General features: G+C 41.5%; 2 protein-coding genes across 2 annotated transcripts in view; one reads left to right on the top strand and one right to left on the bottom strand.

The window, feature by feature from the left end:
- The first annotated feature begins 4,166 nt into the window (after positions 1–4,166).
- Positions 4,167–13,382, top strand: LOC139444478 (C-type lectin domain family 4 member D-like). The gene is made up of 7 exons (XM_071225436.1): positions 4,167–4,236; positions 7,228–7,294; positions 7,466–7,542; positions 8,864–8,935; positions 9,600–9,801; positions 11,557–11,727; positions 13,031–13,382. The coding sequence occupies exons 1-7, from the start codon at positions 4,225–4,227 to the stop codon at positions 13,288–13,290; spliced, it is 861 nt and encodes a 286-aa protein (XP_071081537.1). The 5' UTR covers positions 4,167–4,224; the 3' UTR covers positions 13,291–13,382.
- A 3,985-nt stretch (positions 13,383–17,367) lies between these two features.
- The window catches only part of LOC139444473 (atrial natriuretic peptide receptor 1-like), a 37,449-nt gene continuing 33,207 nt past the window's right edge, over positions 17,368–21,609 (bottom strand). Inside the window, exons 18-21 of the mRNA XM_071225431.1 lie at positions 20,561–20,735; positions 19,989–20,087; positions 19,708–19,799; positions 17,368–18,604 (exon numbers count right to left, since the gene is read on the bottom strand). Coding sequence (XP_071081532.1) covers positions 18,554–18,604; positions 19,708–19,799; positions 19,989–20,087; positions 20,561–20,735 — 417 coding nt within the window. The 3' untranslated portion in view covers positions 17,368–18,553. The remainder of the gene's footprint in view (positions 18,605–19,707; positions 19,800–19,988; positions 20,088–20,560; positions 20,736–21,609) is intronic.

The raw sequence follows: 21,609 nt of genomic DNA, 5'->3' as shown, positions 1-21,609 counted from the left end.
GGGTATGGTTTTACGCCGCTTACAGCAATATTTTAGCAATATCACAGCGGGGGATAAAGGAAAATGGACTTCACTAATTGTACCCATGTGGGGTATCGAGCCCGGCCTACCCCATTCAGACGCAATGTACTGACTCAAATCAACACGTCCTTGTTACATTCTTTTCATGCTGATCGCCAAGCAGGATAAAGAGTACTATCCTTTTATAAGGCAAGTTCACACGAAAATGAACCTTTTTTTGTTGTACTTTTTCAAAATGAAACGTATTTACCTAGTACTTTCAGAAGCAAAACAATACAAATATCACAAGTAACTAATTTATTTTATTCATTAAATCGATTCATGCTTTTCACAGTTGCCGAGAGGTCTATTTCCATAATAAACACGCCATGGCTTATGACGTCATTGGTGCCAACTGATAAAGAAATGACGTCATTTTGTCAAAGTGGTTAGCATATTCGTGAAAATTAAGTACATTTTAGAAACGAATAACCCTTTGACTTTTTTACATTAAAACAAACCAGTTTTGTTTTTATTTAACAGATCCGACATGTATAGCTATTTTATTTCTTTTATTTCCAACCCTGACCGAAACGCAAACGACGTGACTACAGAGAACATAATTCAAAGTAAAGTCTTCTGATGAAAAAACCCCTGGGGATTTAGGGTTAGAAAGTAGTTCCCGAGATGATGGCAAGTCAAGGTTGGTTGGTACCCAGGAATATTCCAGCTATATCGACGGCGGTCTGTAAATAATCGAGTCTGGACCAGACAATCCAGTGACTGACATCATGACATAGAAAGAGCATGCTCCATTGTATCTCAAAAGTTGTGAAATTTATGACACCAAAGGCTGGAGCTGCTGGAATATTACTCGACAAAAAGGGAAAGTTAATTATCGTAAAGTTGAAGTCATCCCTCTTGTCATACAATCGTTTTTGTCACGCTGAATCCTTATGCATATGTAAAGTTATGTTCGGTTGAGAGATGTTTGGAGTGTTACGGAGGGTTGAACCGATGTATGCCTGCTATTCTCACGATTTCACAGCTGACCTATATATACGTCGAATATATGTACATATTGTTACATCCTGTTTTCCCTGTGTAATTCCTACACATTGATCTAAATAAGTAACAGATGCGGCGGTCTCATTGCTCTGGTATATTTCTAGTTCAAGTGGGTAAATCATTTGAAGGGAATTGGCTATGTTATGGTTATTGAATGAAATCAGATCATCAATATACCTTAAGCCTAAGTTAAACTTCTTATTTTGACTTTGCCACTTCGAGCAGAAACTGCGATTCATATGCATAACGAAACAGATCCGCAAGAAGGGGAGCACAATAGGTGCCCATGAGGATGCCTACTTCTGGCCTTAATGTCTCAGCCCAGATCTTTTTATCAGTAAGGATAGTCATAGTCAAAAATATGTATTAAGACTTCCGGCCATATGCAAATGAGGTACATATGAGTAGTTTTACATATTCGGATATATACTAATGTTTAACAATTCGTTTCTAAGAGAAAGTTTTAAAATATATGGACAGTTTTAATATGACAGGATCGTCTATTGAAGAGGGAAGAGATAGAAAGCAGGTCTAAGATAATTTGACAGATAGTGTTCTGGCATAAACCTGTTTCTTAGATCCAAATAATAAGGACATGCCAAGGAAAATGAATTTCATTTTCTATAGCTGAAAGACATAATTATCATAACCTCTTTGATTTTGCAGTGAACATTTTGCTTCCTTCATTTATCATGACCTCTAACAATCCATGCCTGAATTGAATAAATTGAAGTTTAAGGGTTCATGTAGATAATTATCTTTCTGGTCGAATAAGACTCTTAAACGTTCTATAAAAGTCATACATGAATTGTTTTCTAGTGTGAAATGCCATTCTTGGTAAAACATATTTATATATTGGTCAAGAAATTGTTTCCAAAACAAATTACATCACCAACTGTTTGGTTCCAAAATGCAAAGACGCAGCCATGAGAGGACAATAAGTAAGTTTGGAGATTCGGCGTTCATGCATTCCAAGAATATCAAACTAGTATTTCAAACAACTAATTTGGAAGTTGATGTAAACCGGGTATCTGATAGATAATCCCCATATTTCTGATGTATACAACAGAATTGGTTTGTTTTGGGCATCAAATAATACAAAAAAATATTCGGTATAAAAACTCCCACTTTCTGAGAGATAGACATTACATTAATTTAGATCTTCTTTTGCCCGTGATCTTAAATCCGAGACATTTTTCTTGCAGTTCATTGCATTGGTAAACATAACACCAAGATATGTATGATGACTCAGAACCACCTTTCATTTAATGCCACCTGACCCCTTCTTCTGGAAATGACAATATTTGTTTTATGACTGATAATTTCCACTCTTTGTTGTAACATTCTAATATGTTAAGTTGTGTTTGTAGTCCAACAACAGAATCTGATACTAAACTGAAATCATCGGCAAAAAGAAGCATTTCTATAACATCTTGAACATTTGAAAACCATGTTTACCGTTAGCCATAATCTCATACAATTCACTAAAAAACAATATTGGGCTCAAGAGACATCCTTGTCGTAAGCCAACAGGACAGTCAAAGAAATCGGTTACATTGTCACCACATCGTACACATGATTTGATATTCAAATACATAGCTTTTGATACAGAATACATTTTCCCCTGTAGACCAGTAGTTCTTTAACAGTGCCATAGTTTTTACAATCAGCTTAGTCAAAGCTTTTTAACGCTGACAACACTGACAAGGGCTACATACACTTTGTGTTTTACGACGTGATAGACATTTTTGGATTTATGCATATAATGTAAACATATGATCTGACGTTGAGTATTTATTTCTGAAGCAGCTCACAAATAAGCCCAATTCGTAATCCTAGAATTAAGCACTGATGTTAATATCTTCACAAGAATACTCATTAATTATAATGATAGTTGGCCCAACGTCTGACTGCTATCTGGAAAGTGACCCATAGATAAAGGAGTGAAGTTTTTGCCTTAAGTTTGTTATGTGGGGTAGTGGTGTACAAAGTGAAAGAATCAAATGTTTTACAAACTTGAACTTGGTTCTTTTCTGACATTGGAGATATTCAAGCAAATTCTTAGAGTTTTTGAGAATCCACATGGTACTAATCCCACTTGTCTCAAATACTTTCTGTTAATTCAAAGATTCTGAAATATTAATTGTCAACGCAAAATTATATAAAGAAAGTCCCTCCTTTGATAGTATTAAGGACCATGGTTAATCTTTGAGATAGGGATTTCATGGTACATGTGCCTGACCCAGCAATATATCACTTTTTGTACGGAGTTTTATGGAGCTTTAGGAGCCAGTACATAGAGGAATGACATGTCTTCAGGTTGCTCCAAAGTTGATGGTACATGGTTTAGGTCATCTTCCCGAGGCAAGCGTGTCCACTAACCTAAATCAGAGCCTAGTTTCTACCCTTTCAACATCAAGGCCACTTTTCTTGGTTCGGCTCTGGTACACCTCGCGTAGATCACGAGTTGTGCCCCCTGTAATGAAAACGAGATATCCAATCAGATCGCTGTTCATATCTCGTATAGCTTCACAAAGATTGCGACAACAATAGGCGAAGACTCAGTTGATCAGACAACGAAAACATGCTATTTCGTCCCTGACACAAACACACTGGCAATAGTTGGGGGTTTAAAAGATGAAAACGACAAGCAGCGGTCAATTACTTTCATACGAAGGCGAACCAGTCATAGATGTTGATTTTATGAAACGTTCCCTGATTGGACTATAGATATATGCGATAGTCAGATCATATTTAGCATAGGGAAATGGGCTTCATATGGCAAGGGTGGAAACAAGACTTTTAAGAAAGGCTAGTGGATGCTCGTGCCACGAGAAGATGGGTTAAGGCTGATTTCTTCCTCTGTTAGTATTAAATGCCTTATATGTAGGCAACTCAGGATTGTGATTATGAGTGAGAGGGTTAATGAGGAAGAGGTGGGGTGGGTTCTGGGGGTGGAAGGTGGGAATTTGGTGGAGGGGGCTGAGGGGTGAATAAGCTGGCATTAACGCTGTGAAATGTTAAAAGTTATTTAATAAATATAACGTGATAATGGAACTTTGGTATGGGGTATACCTTTGTATTATCTCCAACTCAGACCAGACAGCTGTCACGTACAGGATCCCAGGACGGCTGAGAGAGATAAGAACTCCCGGTATGGACTCCAGTGTAAGTAGCTTTATATACGTATTTACTTCTTTATTTTGTTACTTTTCATTCCTGATGTCAGGGAGTGGTAGGATTTCATGTCGTACATTATCGGTTCATCTGTGCAACAAGTGTGTGCGCCTATGTGTCGACTTTTCTGTGTTCCTTGCTGTCTGGCATTTTGCTTATGGCTTCTAAGATAGAACGACCTGAGTTGAGTGAATCACTACGTTCTGCCGATAGCCAGATCATATTTACACTGTCTGCGTGGTCGAGAGTGAGAGAGTATGTTATTGAATGAGTTGGATTTTTACGTCACTTTGAATACAATGTCTGTTGTCTACGACGGGAAAGGCGACGTAAGGCAGGTCGTCAGACGACCATATAAGTGCCTAAATTAGAGTTATACTCGTATTTATAGAAGGGAACACTCGAGTGTGGAAGGACACTTAAGTTGTTAAATAATCTGGGTTTCGAACCCTCGGGCAGCTTCTAAAAGATGCAACTCGGCAAGGAAGCCTCAAACGACAGCTAGGGATTCTCCATGCCAAGCAAACGGAAACTACGTTAATAGAGTACTATCATTTAGTATCAATCTGTTCTAATATATCTTAGAAATAGTAAAATATTGAACCATGTTGGAATCTCTCCTTACAGTGAATAGTTGGTTGGTTGGTTTGTTGTTAAATGCTGCACTCAGCAATATTCCAGCTACATGACGGCGGACTGTAAATAATCGAGTCTGGACCAGACAATCCAGTGATTGACGTCATGAACATGGATCCACGCAATTGGGATACGATGACATGCATCAACCAAGTCAGCGAGCCTGACCACCCGATCCCGTTAGTCGCCTCTTACGACAAACATAGTCGCCTTTTACGGCAAGCATAGTCGCCTTTTACGGCAATATGAATGTACACAGATACACACAACTTGATTGACTCTTGTTAGTGCATGACTCTTCTACATAGAATATACCTTTGTACATGTTCTAGCATGCATTATGATGTAAAAGGTGATAAAGGTGGCACAGTTGTCTAAGGCGCCTCGATTCGCTGTGCAGAGTTGCGTCCCTTGGGTACACCAGAAACCTATAACTGGTTCGACTACCGGTTCGCCTTGTCAGCACCATACCCGTGCTCTTGGGTTTCATCTAAGTGGTAAACGTCTGAGACATACATCACTTCGGGCTTTCCTCCCACATTAAACTGACACGCCGCTGATAAGGTAACTTCAGTGTAAAATGGTATGTTGCTGATAAGGTAACTTCAGTGCAATATAGTCTGTTGCTGATAAGGTAACTTTAGTTCAATATAGTATGTTGCTGATAATGTAACCTCAGTGCAATACAGTCTGTTGCTGATAAGGTAACTTCAGTGCAATACAGTATGTTGCTGATAAGGTAACTTCAGTGCAATACAGCCCGTTGCTGATAAGGTACCTTCAATGCAATATAGTATGTTGCTGATAAGGTAACTTCAATGCAATACAGTCTGTTGCTGATAAGGTAACTTCAATGCAATATAGTATGTTGCTGATAAGGTAACTTCAATGCAATACAGTCTGTTGCTGATAAGGTAACTTCAGTGCAATATACTCCGTTGCTGATAAGGTAACTTCAGTGCAATATAGTCTGTTGCTGATAAGGTAACTTCAATGCAATATAGTATGTTGCTGATAAGGTAACTTCAATGCAATACAGTCTGTTGCTGATAAGGTAACTTCAATGCAATACAGTCTGTTGCTGATAAGGTAACTTCAGTGCAATATACTCCGTTGCTGATAAGGTAACTTCAATGCAATATAGTATGTTGCTGATAAGGTAACTTCAATGCAATACAGTCTGTTGCTGATAAGGTAACTTCAATGCAATATAGTATGTTGCTGATAAGGTAACTTCAATGCAATATAGTCTGTTGCTGATAAGGTAACTTCAATGCAATACAGTCGGTTGCTGATAAGGTAACTTCAATGCAATATAGTATGTTGCTGATAAGGTAACTTCAATGCAATACAGTCTGTTGCTGATAAGGTAACTTCAGTGCAATATACTCCGTTGCTGATAAGGTAACTTCAATGCAATATAGTATGTTGCTGATAAGGTAACTTCAATGCAATACAGTCTGTTGCTGATAAGGTAACTTCAGTGCAATATAGTATGTTGCTGATAAGGTAACTTCAATGCAATACAATCTGTTGCTGATAAGGTAACTTCAATGCAATATAGGATGTTGCTGATAAGGTAACTTCAATGCAATACAGTCTGTTGCTGATAAGGTAACTTCAATGCAATACAGTCTGTTGCTGATAAGGTAACTTCAATGCAATATAGTATGTTGTTGATAAGGTAACTTCAATGCAATATAGGATGTTGCTGATAAGGTAACTTCAATGCAATACAGTCTGTTGCTGATAAGGTAACTTCAATGCAATACAGTCTGTTGCTGATAAGGTAACTTCAATGCAATATAGTATGTTGTTGATAAGGTAACTTCAATGCAATACAGTCTGTTGCTGATAAGGTAACTTCAGTGCAATATACTCCGTTGCTGATAAGGTAACTTCAATGCAATATAGTATGTTGCTGATAAGGTAACTTCAGTGCAATACAGTCTGTTGCTGATAATGTAACTTCAGTGCAATACAGTCTGTTACTGATAAGGTAACTTCAGTGCAATACAGTCTGTTGTTTACAATGTAACTTTAGTTTAACAAAGTCTGTTATGGATAATGTAACTTCAGGACAATATAGTTTGTTGCTGATAAGGTAACTTTAGTTCAACAAAGTCTGTTCTTGATAATATAACTTCAGTGCAATACAGTCTGTTGCTGATAATGTAACTTCAGGACAATATAGTCCGTTGCTGATAAGGTAACTTTAGTTCAACAAAGTCTGTTCTTGATAATGTAACTTCAGGGCAATATAGCCCGTTGCAGATAATGTAACTGTGGTGTAGTTTAGTCCGTTGGAATCCATCACGTTATTATTCCCGGTTCTTCTCTCCTCAGATGAAGCTGGTGGTGGTGCTTGTGGTGTTGCTGCACCAGACATCAGCTGTGGTGAGACGAGATGACAGTAAGTGTCACACATGCATATGATGTTTGGTTTAGATTTTTTTACGGGAACGGCAAAGGAGCACCCGGTGTCTTTCAGTGAAATACCCCATGCGTTACACATTGCAGCTTACTATTCATCGATATCATATTGAGAATTGCTGATGAAAACACGTGTCATCATTGTCCCCAGGTCTGCGGTGTTTGGAGTGTCACGGAGCCAAGTCTCCCCTCGCCTGTAACCAATGGGCAATATGCGGACAGGGAGAGGTAACATCTAATGTGTCTGGTACCTGGTCCAATCTAAATTATTATTCTTAGTCACTCGTTTAATCATAACACAACCATTTTGTCCTGGAAGTGCGGGCGAGTGAACTAGGGTGAACGCCGTTGTTTTAACATTGTTCCAGTTACATCACGGCGTATTAGCTTAATGTTGAAGGTTCACTGTGCAGAGTTGCGTCCCTTGGGCACGCCAGAAACCTGTGATTGTGGGTTCGAATCCCGGTTCGCCCCGATTATGTTTCTAAGGTTTTTCAGCACCATACCCGTGCTCGTGGGTTTAACCGAAGTGGTTAACGTCTGAGACATTCATCACTTCGGGCTTTCCTCCCACATTAAGCTGACACGCCGTGATATAACTGGAATAATGTTAAAAGCGGCGTTAAACCCAACTCACTCACTCACTAATGTTGAAGGAAAGCCCGAAGTGATGACGTTTAACACTTCAGTGAAATCCACGAGCACGGGTATGGTGCTGACAAACCTAGAAACATAATCGGGGCGAATCGGGATCCGAACCCACAGTCATAGTTTTCTGGCATACCCAAGGGACGCAACTCTGCATAGCGAATCGCGACGCCTTAGACGACTGAGCCACCCATGCCCCGTCTTCCTGGAAGTAACATGTAGAGCACATGCCTCTGTATATGTGATACGACATGATGGTAGAACCTAAGTGTACACTGTAAACGTCATTGTCATGTCCACAACAGACCCTATTGTAGGCATGCATGAAAAGGCATACATATTCAACATTTTATTGGGATATATGAGTGTCCAGATAGGGAATGAATGTAATAGATAATTGGAGATAAATGATATTTAATATTACAGTCGGATTGGCACATGTTCAGTACCCCTGGATGTTAGAATCGCCATATCCATGAACATGAGCTGTTGTCTTTGGTTGTGTAACAGTGTGAACTGTATGGGTATTCCTATCAAACAGTACATCACCAAGCAGTCCTGGCATGATAGTGTACCAGTCGAGACAGCCCACTCTCTGATCGGGGTGATGTGTCGAGTCACCTCCTTTGACCGCCTCCGGGGTCTAGTGGTAGAGCGTCCGCCCGGAGAGCGGGCCCCGGCCGCGTCATACCAAAAGACGTTAAAAGATGGTATTTGTTGTTACCCTGTCTGGCGCTCGGCATTAAGGGGCTAAAACAAGGACTGGTCGGCTCGGAGTCAGTATACTGTGTCTGAGTGGGGTATTCTCGGCATGGTATCTCAGTGAGCTAGCACTATAAATCGGGATCATTAAACCCAATTTTACCTCACCTCACCATGGCATCATTATCATCATCCCCAGATCTGCTACACTCGGGAATACACTGACAGCAACGGAGAACGGGAGTTTCACATGGGATGTGAGGACAAGACGGTATGTGTACATCCTCCATAGGTCTGTGTTTCATAAACTGCCGGGCAACAGAAAGTAGAAGGTGGCTAGAAATGAAACAACAATTGCTTATTCGATGGTTTTTGTTTGTTTGTTGTTTAACGCCGCACTCAGCAATATTCCAGCTATATGACGGCGGTCTGTAAATAATCGGATCCAGTGATTGACAACATAAACTTCGAGCCACGCAATTGGGATACGATGACATGCATCAACCAAGTCAGCGAGCCTGACACCCGATCCCGTTAGTCGCCTTTTACGACAAGCATAGTCGCCTTTTCCGGCAAGTATGGGTTGCTGAAGACCTGTTCTACCCCGGATCTTCACGAGGCCGCGTGATGGTGATGTAGTTGATATGATATTCGTAGTTGTGTTTTGTAATTCAAGCGTGTAGTGTTTCGTAGGCTGTTATCGTCCTTGTAATGTTTTGATAATGTTTGTAATTTGTTGGTTAAATCCAATTTTCCAGTGTATACATACTTCCATTTTTTAGATTGTCAAATTGTGTTTTTAGGATGTTTCTTCTCTATATGAATTTTGATTAATAAAGAATGTGCAAATTATATTTTGTTCACTGACTGTAGCGTATATCATATTACATCTAACGTATTTTTCAAATATATACTTCGGAATTCTCTTTCAACAGAGATGTGATTTGTACCTGAATGCTCAATCCGTCCTCGGTATCCTTGGGCGAAGGGAGGTCGATGACTTGGACCTAGATAATGAGCCTTCACCACCCAGCCCCTGCTACCAGTGTTGTTCAGAGAGTGACTGCAACAATCGCCTGTGTCTAGATTCTCTGGGGACACAGCCAGGGGCGGGTAACTCCGGAACCGGTTCCCAAAGTGAGTGTACAGACGTGGGTCTGGTGGGAGGGGGGGGGGGGGGGGGGGGGTCAGGGCATTAACTCTGCCTTACGTGTGCCATAACATTGTCCATATATTCTGGAAACTCACATCCTTACAGAAGCAGTGGCTCGTGTTGTGTCCTTTCGGGGAAGCCTAATGACATTGTGCACAAAGCACCCAGCGCGTTTGGTTACATATTTTGGTCTTATTGCAGGCAAAGTTTGTTGAGGTGAGGTGAAATGGGGTTTAACGTCGCGTCCAAGATTATTGCACTTATTGCATGCACGTGTGTGTGTGTGTCTGCTTGTACTAGATCGGACTGATGCCGATTTATAGTGCTAGCTCACTGAGATACCATGCCGCAGTTTAACATGAATGCCCCACTCAGACACAGTATACAGACTCCGAGCCGACCATTCCTTGCTTTAGCCCCTTCATGCCGAGCGCCAGACAGGGTAACAACAAATACCATCTTTTAACGTCTTTTGGTATGACTCCGGGCGGACGCTCTACCACTAGACCACGGAGGCGGTCCAAAGTTTATTGAACTACTTGCGACACGACTGTACATTTATTAAGGACAGTTTGTTAATAACACAGTTTATAATCACTTGGATCTTTTTGAAATAGCTACATGATCAGTTGAGTTACAAAATTTGGAGTGAGTGAGTGAGTATGGTTTTACGCCGCTTTTAGCAGTATTCCAGCAATAACACGGCTGGGGACACTAGAAATGGGCTTCACACATTGTACCCATGTCGGGATTCGAACCCGGGTCTTCGGCGTGACGAGCGAACGCTTAAACCACTAGGCTACCCGACCGCCCCACAAAATTAAGAAGGATGATTTTGATAGCATGAAGCCATACAGAACCCAAACAAGGTGAAGTGATTTTGGGATAACGTCCGCCATTGCCTACTTCAAATCTCACTCGAGCTTTATTCATTTGTTCCTTCTCCAAGTTAATACAAAGCTTAAGAATTAAAAAATTGGACCGGCAAGATATCTTAATGAACCAAACCCTCTGTCGTGTATACTTGGTCACACAAGTTGTTGAAGGGTGGTTTTATTTGGTGTTATTTATTGGAAACTGCACGACTAGGTGGCCTGGCGATTTTGGCAATTGTGGCGTATACTAACATTTTTGGTTGGTATGTTCACGGGACCCGAATACATTACATATCATGGTATCCATGTGATCACTATAAGTACAGATGATGCAAGAGACGAAGAGATGGGGGGTTTGTTTCATGTTACAGACAAGAATGCCTCGTTACGAGAGACTTGGTTTCCAGGTTGTCTTTATGAACAAAATATCTATCTCTGGACAACTTCATCGGTTGTGGTCCAGAGACAGATATACCCAACTTCATCGGTTGTGGACCCGTGAAGATTCCGGGGTAGAATAGGTCTTCATCAACCCATGCTTGCCGTAAAAGGCGACTATGCCTGTCGTAAAAGGCGACTAACGGGATCAGGAGGTCGGGCTCGCTGACTTGGTTGATGCATGTCATTGATCCCAATTGTGTGGATCGATGCTCATGATATCAATCACTGGATTGTGTGGACCAGACTCGATTATTTACAGACCGCCGTCATATAGCTGGAATATTGCTGAGTGCGGCGTTAAACAACAAACCAACCAACCAATCAACCAGTCATCGGTTGTGTACGAATATTCTTTGATTGACAGCATAATGTAACCGTCAGGGTTTTTCAAGAGGTATAAATGCCCGTTTGTCATGTTACCAGCTTGTCCCCCAACGTTCATCAGCGGCCCCCACAGCTGCTACTACATCGCCAGCTGGTCACTCACGTGGACGAAGGCCAGGGAGGACTGTCAGAGAAGGGGGGCAGACCTCGTGTCGGTCAACTCACAGCAGGAACAAGCCTTCATCGTCACCCAACTCACGCTTATCAACTGTGAGTGTACACTATTGAGATGGGTGGGTGAGGTAGTTGGGTTTGACGCTGCAGACATTATTGTTGTTCGATCACGGTGTGCAGGTTTATTCACTTAATCTCAGTTTCTTGGAGTTAAGGGACGGACATCCATGCTATCATCCGTGCCTGTTTTCGGTGCTGAAACAATGCACCATTTTTTAAAGTGTTGTTCTTTTTTTGTAGTCACTCGTACTACCAGCATCATCAAGTAGCAGATATTTCATTTGCGCTAACATTTTCACGTGTGTTACTTTCGCACTGATGTGTACACCTTCTGGTAAACTGGAAGGATGACTCTATCTGTACACGATCTTCAGTATGCTCTGGTTCATACGACATGCGTGTGCGTAACTGTCTCCGATTTTCACACGTTTTTTGTTTGTCTGTTTGTTTGTTGTTTAACGCCGCACTCAGTAATTCTCCAGCTATATGACGGCGGTCTGTAAATAATCGAGTCTGGACCAGAAAATACAGTGATTGATATCATGAGCATCGATCCACGCAGATGACATGCATCAACCAAGACAACGAGCCTGACCCTCCGATCCCGTAAGTCGCCTTTACCAGCAAGCATGGGTTGCTGAATCATTTTTCCAACCGGATCTTCACGGGTCTTTTCGCCTGTATTGATTGTAAGAGGCGATCAGATGGATCGTGTGGTCCGGCTCGTGGACTTGGTTGATGGCGTGTTATTGCAACTTGACGGCGTGGAACGTTGTTTATGTAGGAGGGCGTGGAGTCATCCCACAGATGACACCCTTACCTTGTCAGGTTGCTGACGGCGTTAACCTCTTTGGTTAACTTCTTTGGTCATGTGAACAAGGCGTCCGACCTCTGATCAGAAGGTCCGTGGTTCGAATCCCATCACTATGGCTGCTACATTGGCACCCAACTTGGTGCTGAACACGTTCATATTATATTTGAGAAAAATAAGCCTCAGTACCCAACTAAGCGGCCCGGGACGTGCCTTCTGTTGACGGGGTAGTATGTAACAGGGCGTGGAGTCATCCCACAGATGACATCCTTACCTTGTCAGCTTGCTGACGGGGTTAACCTCTTTGGTCTTGTGGACAAGGCGCCCGACCTCTGATCAGAAAGTCCGTGGTTCGAATCCCATCACGGGACTCGGAAATGTTATAGCCACTACATTTACAATATCAATTAATGGATGCTCATGTCCAGATTCGATTATGTACAAGCCTTCATTTACTGGAGTATTGCTGAGTGGGGCGTTAAACAACCAGCCAGCCACCAAACAACAATAACATTTGGCGTGTTTCAGCAACGTCCTACCCTTCTAACGGCTACTGGACTGGGGGCTACTACGTCATGGCGCTAGCAGAGTGGCACTGGGTCGACCTCACCACCACCTCTTCTTTCACGACATGGGGGCCGGGGCAACCTACCTCCCCCTCCTACCCCTACAGCTACAGAATAGTCATGGTGAACCCTATCAAGTACCCGACATTCTCCGGTTGGGCCTGGGAAAACTTGAGCTCTTCCACGGCAATGGGATTTATTTGTGAACGTAGTTTCATATGAAGTCTTTATATAACAAGTGCTGAAATTGTGTGGATAAACAGGGATTTTTTAAAATGGCGATATTGTTGAATAAAATCAAAGTGATAAAGCCCTTTCCATATTCATAAAAAAATCTCTACAAAACGCAAAGTCGTGTTTATGAATCACTATCAAATAGTGATGGTACCAGGTGTTCGCGAATGGGTGAGTGCATCCTGCCCCTCCGGTAGCACGTAACAAACACATGCAACGGCAATTCAATTGTATAAATAAAAAAAACCTCTGAAATATTTGGTACAAGGCAAAATGGGAATTGCATCGGATATTAATCTTGCCACTGATGCGTCAAACTTGGAAATGTCCTCCAGATACCCAACATAAAACTTTTTGAAATTTTTGCTGAGGCCTTGAATGTTGTAACATTGATCAAACAACTTCTGAGCAAGAGTCGTATAGGCGCTCTTTGAGTGAGTGAGTGAGTTTGGTTTTACGCCGCTTTTAGCAATGTTCCAGCAATATCACGGCGGGGACACCAGAAATGGGCTTCACACATTGTACCCATGTCGGGATTCGAACCCGGGTCTTCGCCGTGACGAGCGAACGCATTAACCACTAGGCTACCCGACCGACCCAGGCGCTCTTTGAAATCGTGGTAGCAAAAGCATGCTTGATTGTACCTTAAAAGGCAGGTTGGCACGAAGCTAAAACGCCGTTCAATAGACTAATGAAGCTGTTTCAGCTGCAGACAGAACAAACCACAATAATTATAACGAGCATAGTGCATTTATTATACACGTGTAAAGCACCAGCGCACCAGCCTCCGCCATGGTAGTACTACCGTAATCAATGTACTTAACGCCCCTACCCTAAAACCCTCGACTACCACGATAACAAGCCCTACATCTATCACAATGGTATCTGAACACTATCACTACCATGATCCAACACGGGACAATCTGGCTCCTGATGTGATGAATCTCTGGGCGCTAATTACAGAGATGAAGGTAGAACTAAACATGTGTGTCTGTAACGTCAGTCAAAATGTACGAGAACTAGAGAGAGAAGAACTTCATTTCATTGAGATGTTACTGAGACGTCTGTGGACAACGGGTGAGATGGTGAGATGGTGAGATGACATACAACAAAATGCTGGAGTCACGGGATGGTCTTTACTATTTTCTAGTTATACATCCACGTAGAAGCGTCTTGGACAATCCCAAAACAAGACATGATACGGACAAAGAACAAAGATATGATATTCAAACAGGCTGGCTCAGGTAAATTCATCACATTTCGAACTTTAATATGATAACATGAAATGACACCTATCACAAGATGGAGATTTGCTTTTGTTGATGGTTTGGTTGGTGTTAATGCCAAAGAGTACCTCTTCCAATGTTCCAACCTCTTCATTCGACTCATTTTTCTCTAAGGGAATTATTCCTTGGAACAGTTTTTACTGGGAAAATGTTTCCACGCTACATTTTCCCTGGCAATATTTGTTCCGGGTGGAAAAAAATCCATGGAACTGATTATCGTTGATATTAGCATTCTCCAAACTGACATGGAAATAACGGTTTGACATTTTTTCAATGTCATGTCTACCATTAATATGAATAATTACCCAACTATGTCAAGAGCTAGGCGACATCTTGTTAAGATATGAACTTGAAACTTCATTTATGTTTCGATGAACTTTAACCTTCATTTATGCTTCGAAAGAGCTCCTAACCCTGTCAGAAAAAAAACTGGAACTCTATTACCCTTTTCTCAAACTAACCATTATTTTGTCTAGGCTTGGTAAAAGTATAATAAGGATTAAGTACCACGTGTGAACTGTATTACGCTTTGGCTAGGTCAGGGAAAGTAGACTTGTTATTTATGTATGGACATTATTCATTATTAATTACACATTGTTGCATCCACATCGACACAATTTTATCAGCGTGGAATACAATTAAAACTTTGATTTCCTTTTCCTGGATCAAACGTTTATCAATATAGGTAGCCAAATAAACACTTACCTTTTTATTGAAATATCACGTTTACAAACTCGAACGACAATTCCATGGTATAAAACGGCTCTTATTTCGTTTTCCGAACATCGACTCTACAACTTTGGTGGAAACTCCGTAAAGATGGTTAAGGTCAAGCGGTGGTGCCATAGATTGACCCAGCACGATGACCCATTATGTACGGGATGTGACAGTCATGTTTCTTCTCAACGACGGTCACGTACTTGATGTACCGTATTCGGCGTAATAAGCGCTCCGCTCTAATAAGCGCCCACGTCGAGATTTGCTAATATATTGGCTCGTGAACAAACCCAATTAGCACCCCTTCCGACCATTATTCGCATATAATACGCACCGCTTCCTTCCCCTATTCGCGTATAATACGCACTCGTGTGATATATGCACCCTTTATTATTGGCAATTAAATTCTGGAAAAATATATCTGTCGTCCATAAACATTTCAGGCTGTCAGTATAAACCACGAAATTTATCTTTCAATTTTTTTTTCACCAAAATAATATTCTAATAAGAGCCCCCTATTTCTAATTTTGTGAGCGCCCTGGGCGCGTATTACGTCGAATACGGTATATGTAAACCATCACAACACTAGAAGTGTGCCATTATATGCAAAGTCATATGATCTACAAATGTTGACATAAGTTTAAGGTGACTACAATAAACAACCATTATACAAAATCTACTGTTCATTTTAAAACACGTCCGCATGACTACCAATGTGTGATGTTGGGTTCAAAGACATCTTCTGAACTTTCAAATGCATCTATATAACCCATCTTGCTTAACACATTCGCTTTAGATGAGCCTTCTGAACAAAAACATAACATTATGTTACTATTGAAATATAGCTCTATATAACCCTTCCTGCATATCACATTCGCTTCAGTTTAGCCTTCTAAACAAAACCATCATGTTTAGACTTTACTTTTGTTTCTCTATGAAATATAACTCTGTATAACTCTTCTTGCATATCACATTCGCTTCAGTGAGCCTTCTAAACAAAACCATTATGTTTAGATCTATTTTTGTTTCCTATGAAATATAACTCTACACCACCCATTCTGCAAACCAAATTTGCTACAGAATGTTTAGATTATAGTTTTGCTTGTCGATGAAATAAAGTTCTATATAACTCATCTTGCAGGAACTTTCATTTTAGTTAAGCCATCTAAACAAAACCTAACACGTTTAGATTTACTTTTGTCTTTCTATTAAAGATAGCTCTATATAACCAATCCTGCATAACACATTGGCAACAGAATGTTTAAATTATATTTTTGTTTTTATGAAATATAGTTCTATTTAACACATCTTGCAGGAACTTTCATTTTAGTTAAGCCATCTTTACAAAACTTAACACGATCAGATTTACTTTTGGTTTTCTATTAGATATAGCTTTGTATAACCCATCCTGCATACCACATTCATTTGAGAAGAGCCTTCTAAACAAAACCGAACACTTTTAGATTTACTTTTGTTTTTCTATTAAATATAGCTTTGTATAACCCATCCTGCATAACACATTCGCTTGAGCAGAGCACAATGTTTAGATTTACTTTTGATTTATTGTTTTAGTCAGTTTAGTTAAACATAACATGTTTCAATTTTACTTTCGTTTTTCTATTAAATATAGCTCTGTATAACCCATCCTGCATCACATTCGCCTTACTTAGTTTAGATTTTACTTCCGTTTTCCTAAATGATTATTTATGCTTAATGAATCGTCCATTGGTTCTGGGGTTCAGGTTCAACGCTCGTCTCTATGAGTGGGCGTGGCGTAACGCCGCCTTTAGCAATATCCCAGCAAGATCATAGCGGGGAACACCAGAAATGGGTTCCACACATTGGATCTATGTACGAAATCCAACCTGGGCCTTCGGCGAGACGTCCGAACACTTTCCCTCTGAGCTACCCAATCACACCTTATCACTATGCAAGCTACTTATACACAAGGGCTCTGATGGCCAAGTCGGAACAGTTACTTAAGGTAATGTAACACTATCTCTGGAGACCATCAGCTGCCAACGTGACCTAGGCTTCATCACCATCCTGGTCGAGTGAGTGAGTGAGTGAGTGAGTTTGGTTTTACGCCGCTTTTAGCAATATTCCAGCAATATCACGACCGGGGAACCAGAAATGGGCTTCACACATTGTACCCATGTCGGGAATCGAACACGGGTCTTCGGCTTGACGGGCTAACGCTTTAACCACTAGGCTTCCCGACCGCTCCCATCCTGTTCGAGACGGCATCACCCAATGTAACAACATACAGCACCACCGGCATGTTGATGGCAGACATGTGATTCGTCGACTACATTCCGGTCGAGGAACGACGACAATCGAGTTTCGTGAATCTGACTGCGTTTTGTCTGTCATCAGTGAGGGAGACCTCAGGTAATGGATATCACCGACAGCAGGTTTTGTGGAGTCCAATACAGTAAACTACGGTTATAACGAACTCAAAGGGACTACTAATTTTAGTTCGTTATAACCGCAGTTCGTTATAAGCATATATACAGCATAACTACAGCAAATAGTCGGGACTAAAAAGTAAATTCGTTATATCCGTCAGTTTGTTATAAGCGTGTTCGTTATAACCGTAGTTTACTGTACATTCAAATACGTCAGAAGTAATCAAATACATATCACATGTGAGGACGACACAAAAAGCACTTGTAAAACTACTCATGTTAAATATTTTTGAGCAAGCATGAATCATGAACTGTCGTCATCACAGCCAGAATACAGCCAGAATACAGCCAGAATACAGTCAGAGTACAGTCAGAGACTGAAAGGTAAAACACAGGTATTACATTGGTGGCGGCTGTTTTGCATACGTCTATAACCATTCTATGCATATATTTCTTGACGATGTCCAATATGTCCAGTGGTGTCACGGAGTGAATATCGATTGATTATCTATATGTCGTCGGCATATGTACCAAACACCAGGTGATTCTCATATATATATACAAAGTCCTCGTCAGTTTCAGGCACAACATCATGATGATGAAATTAAGATAGAATTACTGAAATGGTTTGGCCCCTTCAGAACGCGTGATCTTGTGACTCTGTCTGCATATTGTGGCTACCATCACAGCTCCTGGTAATCCTGGGGTTGAAATACGACAGCCCCGGGAATGGCGCCAGTGACAACGATGGTCACCGTTATCACGTTCCTGGCCGCGGCGTCAGGTACGACCGTGACCACACTAGACTTGCTGCAGCAACAACTGCAATGTTGGCGTGTACTACCGGCCGTTCTCCCCCAACAACCACCACGTGATGATCTCGCCTTTTCCCTGTAAGTACATATGGTATGTTTGAGTTCCTAGCTAAAATCATATCGTTACTTACTGATGCTTAGAAAAGTATCGTTGGAACAATATATCAACATTTATCTCACCTTACATTACAATACTCGGTTATGATTGGTTAAGGAGCGGGCAACTATTTTTCATGTTTCCCGCTCAGGTAACTTGCTTAGCTCGCATAAGTATCTTTGAGCTGAAATGAACCGATGTTTATACGAATGCATTGAGTAACGGGAAGCAACTCGGTTCGTTTGTGTCGTCTGCCAGCTGTCAAAATGGCTGAATCAAGGAACTTTACTCAGGGAAATATCCGGGTCTGTATGAATAAATAGCGGTGAAATAAGTTCGCTGTCAACAAAAACCCTCGGGTAACATCACACCATATCCCATCGAGATCGGTTAACAACTTATGTTGGCCCTTACCGTCACCGAGTTACCCATGCCAGATAATACTAGCTGTAAAATGTGCTGACACCTCTTTCTCTCTCACCTCGGAGTTCTAGGTACAACTATCTGGATAACTAGTCCTGTGCTCGGACATTTAGCTACTACAGCCTGTACAACTAGCTCTCAACTTCATTTCTAATGGGCCTCTCTGTTCTATCTACTACTGTATGTACAAGTACGCATGTCTCTCACCTTCATTTCTACGGGGCCTCGTAGTTCTGTCTACTTCTTACGTTCTAGTACGTATGTCTCTCACCTTTATTTCTACTGGGCCTCGTAGTTGTGTCTACTACTTACGTTCTAGTACGTATGTCTCTCACCTTTATTTCTACTGGGCCTCGTAGTTATGTCTACTACTTACGTTCTAGTACGTATGTCTCTCACCTTCATTTCTACTGGGCCTCGTAGTTCTGTCTACTACACTACGTGTAATTACGTATGTCTCTCACCTTCATTTCTACTGGACCTCTCTGTTGTATCTACTACACTACATGTAATTACGTATGTCTCTCACCTTCATTTCTAAGGGGCCTCGTAGTTCTGTCTACTGCACTACGTATAATAACGTATGTCTCTCACCTTCATTTCTACTGGACCTTTCTGTTCTATCTACCATACTACGTATGATTACGTATGTCTCTCACCTTCATTTCTACTGGGCCTCGTAGTTCGAGCTGGAATGTATGGAAAGTATCAAGCACCTCTTTCGTTTGCGGACTCACGTGGATCTTCAGAGCTGTGAGAACAATAATACATCTGTGAATAGGCAGCAGGTACAATGACATGACACCGTCACTGATAGACGACAAAGTATTTGTTTTGATCAGGAAAGTGTGAAACGATTATTGAATGAAACGGTAATTATTCTAGCAACTCAGTAAATATGACAGCAACGACTGGCTTCAGAAACTATACTGAAACTCACGTAGTCCGTTCGACTCCATCCTTGAGGTCGTGTTGACGGTGTCCCCAAACAGACAGTACCTTGGCATCTTCTGCCCCACCACCCCCGCACACACCGACCCTGGGGACAAACAAGAACACTGTACACGGTCATGACAAATCTATGTTAAATCATTTTACTCTGTCACTCTCTCATTTCCTCTCTCACTCTCTCTGTCTCTCTCCCTCGCTCTGTCTCTGTCTATCTATCTATCTCTCACCCTCTCTCATTCTCTCTCACTCTCTCACACACTTTCTCACTCTCACTCACGCTCTCACGTTCTCTCAATCGCATACATACTTTCTCACTCTCGCTCTATCAGTCTCCTTCTCCCTCACTATCTCTGTGTCTCTCCATCGCTCTCTCACTCTCTCTATCTCTCAACTTCTATCATTCTCATACACACTTTCTCCCTCTCTCCCTCTATCACTCTCCTTCTTACTCACTCTCTCATTCTCTCTCAGTGTCGCTCTCTCTCCCTCGCTCTTTCTCTTCCTCTCACTCGCCCTCTCACACACTTTCTCACTCACTCTCTCGCTCTCTCTCTCACCCACCTGTGTGTAAGCCTATGCGGAGTTTAAGCTGCCTGTTTGGCATATGACCTATTTTGAAAGACAGTACAGCGTCTAGGATTGACAGCGACATCCGACATATCTCCCGGGCGTGCAGGTTGCCGTTCCGTATCGGGAGACCAGACACCACCATGTAGGCATCACCTATTGTCTCCACCTGAAGCGACACGGTACACAATAATATTCATAATGCACCAACTCCACACCCTGAAGCATGCTCAAAGTGCTACATTAATACCCCGGCCAATGGTTTAGTGTGCGCTAGATTTTCATTCTCAGCTCCCTGGGGAGTGTCCAACACAAGCTGCATCCCGCCGTGTTCCATGCACTGCTGGGTTGCCACATGCGTGACACAAAACGGTTCCTTCATAACGGACAGTGTGTTTACACTTAGCTCATGGCCTCACAGATTATTTTATGACCAGCAATATTTACAGTTGTGTTTACGATTTATATGTTTAATAAGCCAAGTATTTTTCGCCTTAGACGACTGGGCCCCCCGTGCCCCCGTAACACCTACTGAACAAAACTCTGCACACCCAATTACAGCGCCTGTGAATACTGCCCCCACCAATACCTCCAGCAAACCGAGAAAAACATCGTTAACATGAACACGACGTCCTTTAATGACTCGATCAAGATGATGCAACCTTATGGTCATCGTAGAAACTTAATTAAAGTAAACTACGGTTATATCGAGCTCAAGGGGACCACTAGTTCGTTTAAGGCATATATACAGCATAACTACAGCAAAAAGTTGGGACTAAGAAGAACGTTCGTCATATCCGTCAGTTCGTTCTAAGCGTGTTCGTTATAAACGTAGTTTACTGTACTGCCAAATATCCGCTTATCTCTAAGTGCGGGTAAGTCGACATGTCGAGTTGTTCTCTGGACTTCGACTTAACAATGATTTTCAGTTATGGTTACATGAAGTTAATGTGATTTTAAGCCATTTTTAACAACATTCCACCAATATAACTGATGAGGACACCGAAGATAGTTTCTACTTTGTACTCAAGTTGGGAATCGAA

This window comes from Haliotis cracherodii, unplaced genomic scaffold, assembly GCF_022045235.1.
Source record: "Haliotis cracherodii isolate W230 unplaced genomic scaffold, xgHalCrac1.p SCAF_54, whole genome shotgun sequence".
NCBI classification, from domain to species: domain Eukaryota; kingdom Metazoa; phylum Mollusca; class Gastropoda; order Lepetellida; family Haliotidae; genus Haliotis; species Haliotis cracherodii.
The sequence above is the reverse complement of the archived record's forward strand: the minus strand, read 5'-3'. Positions and strand labels throughout refer to the sequence as shown.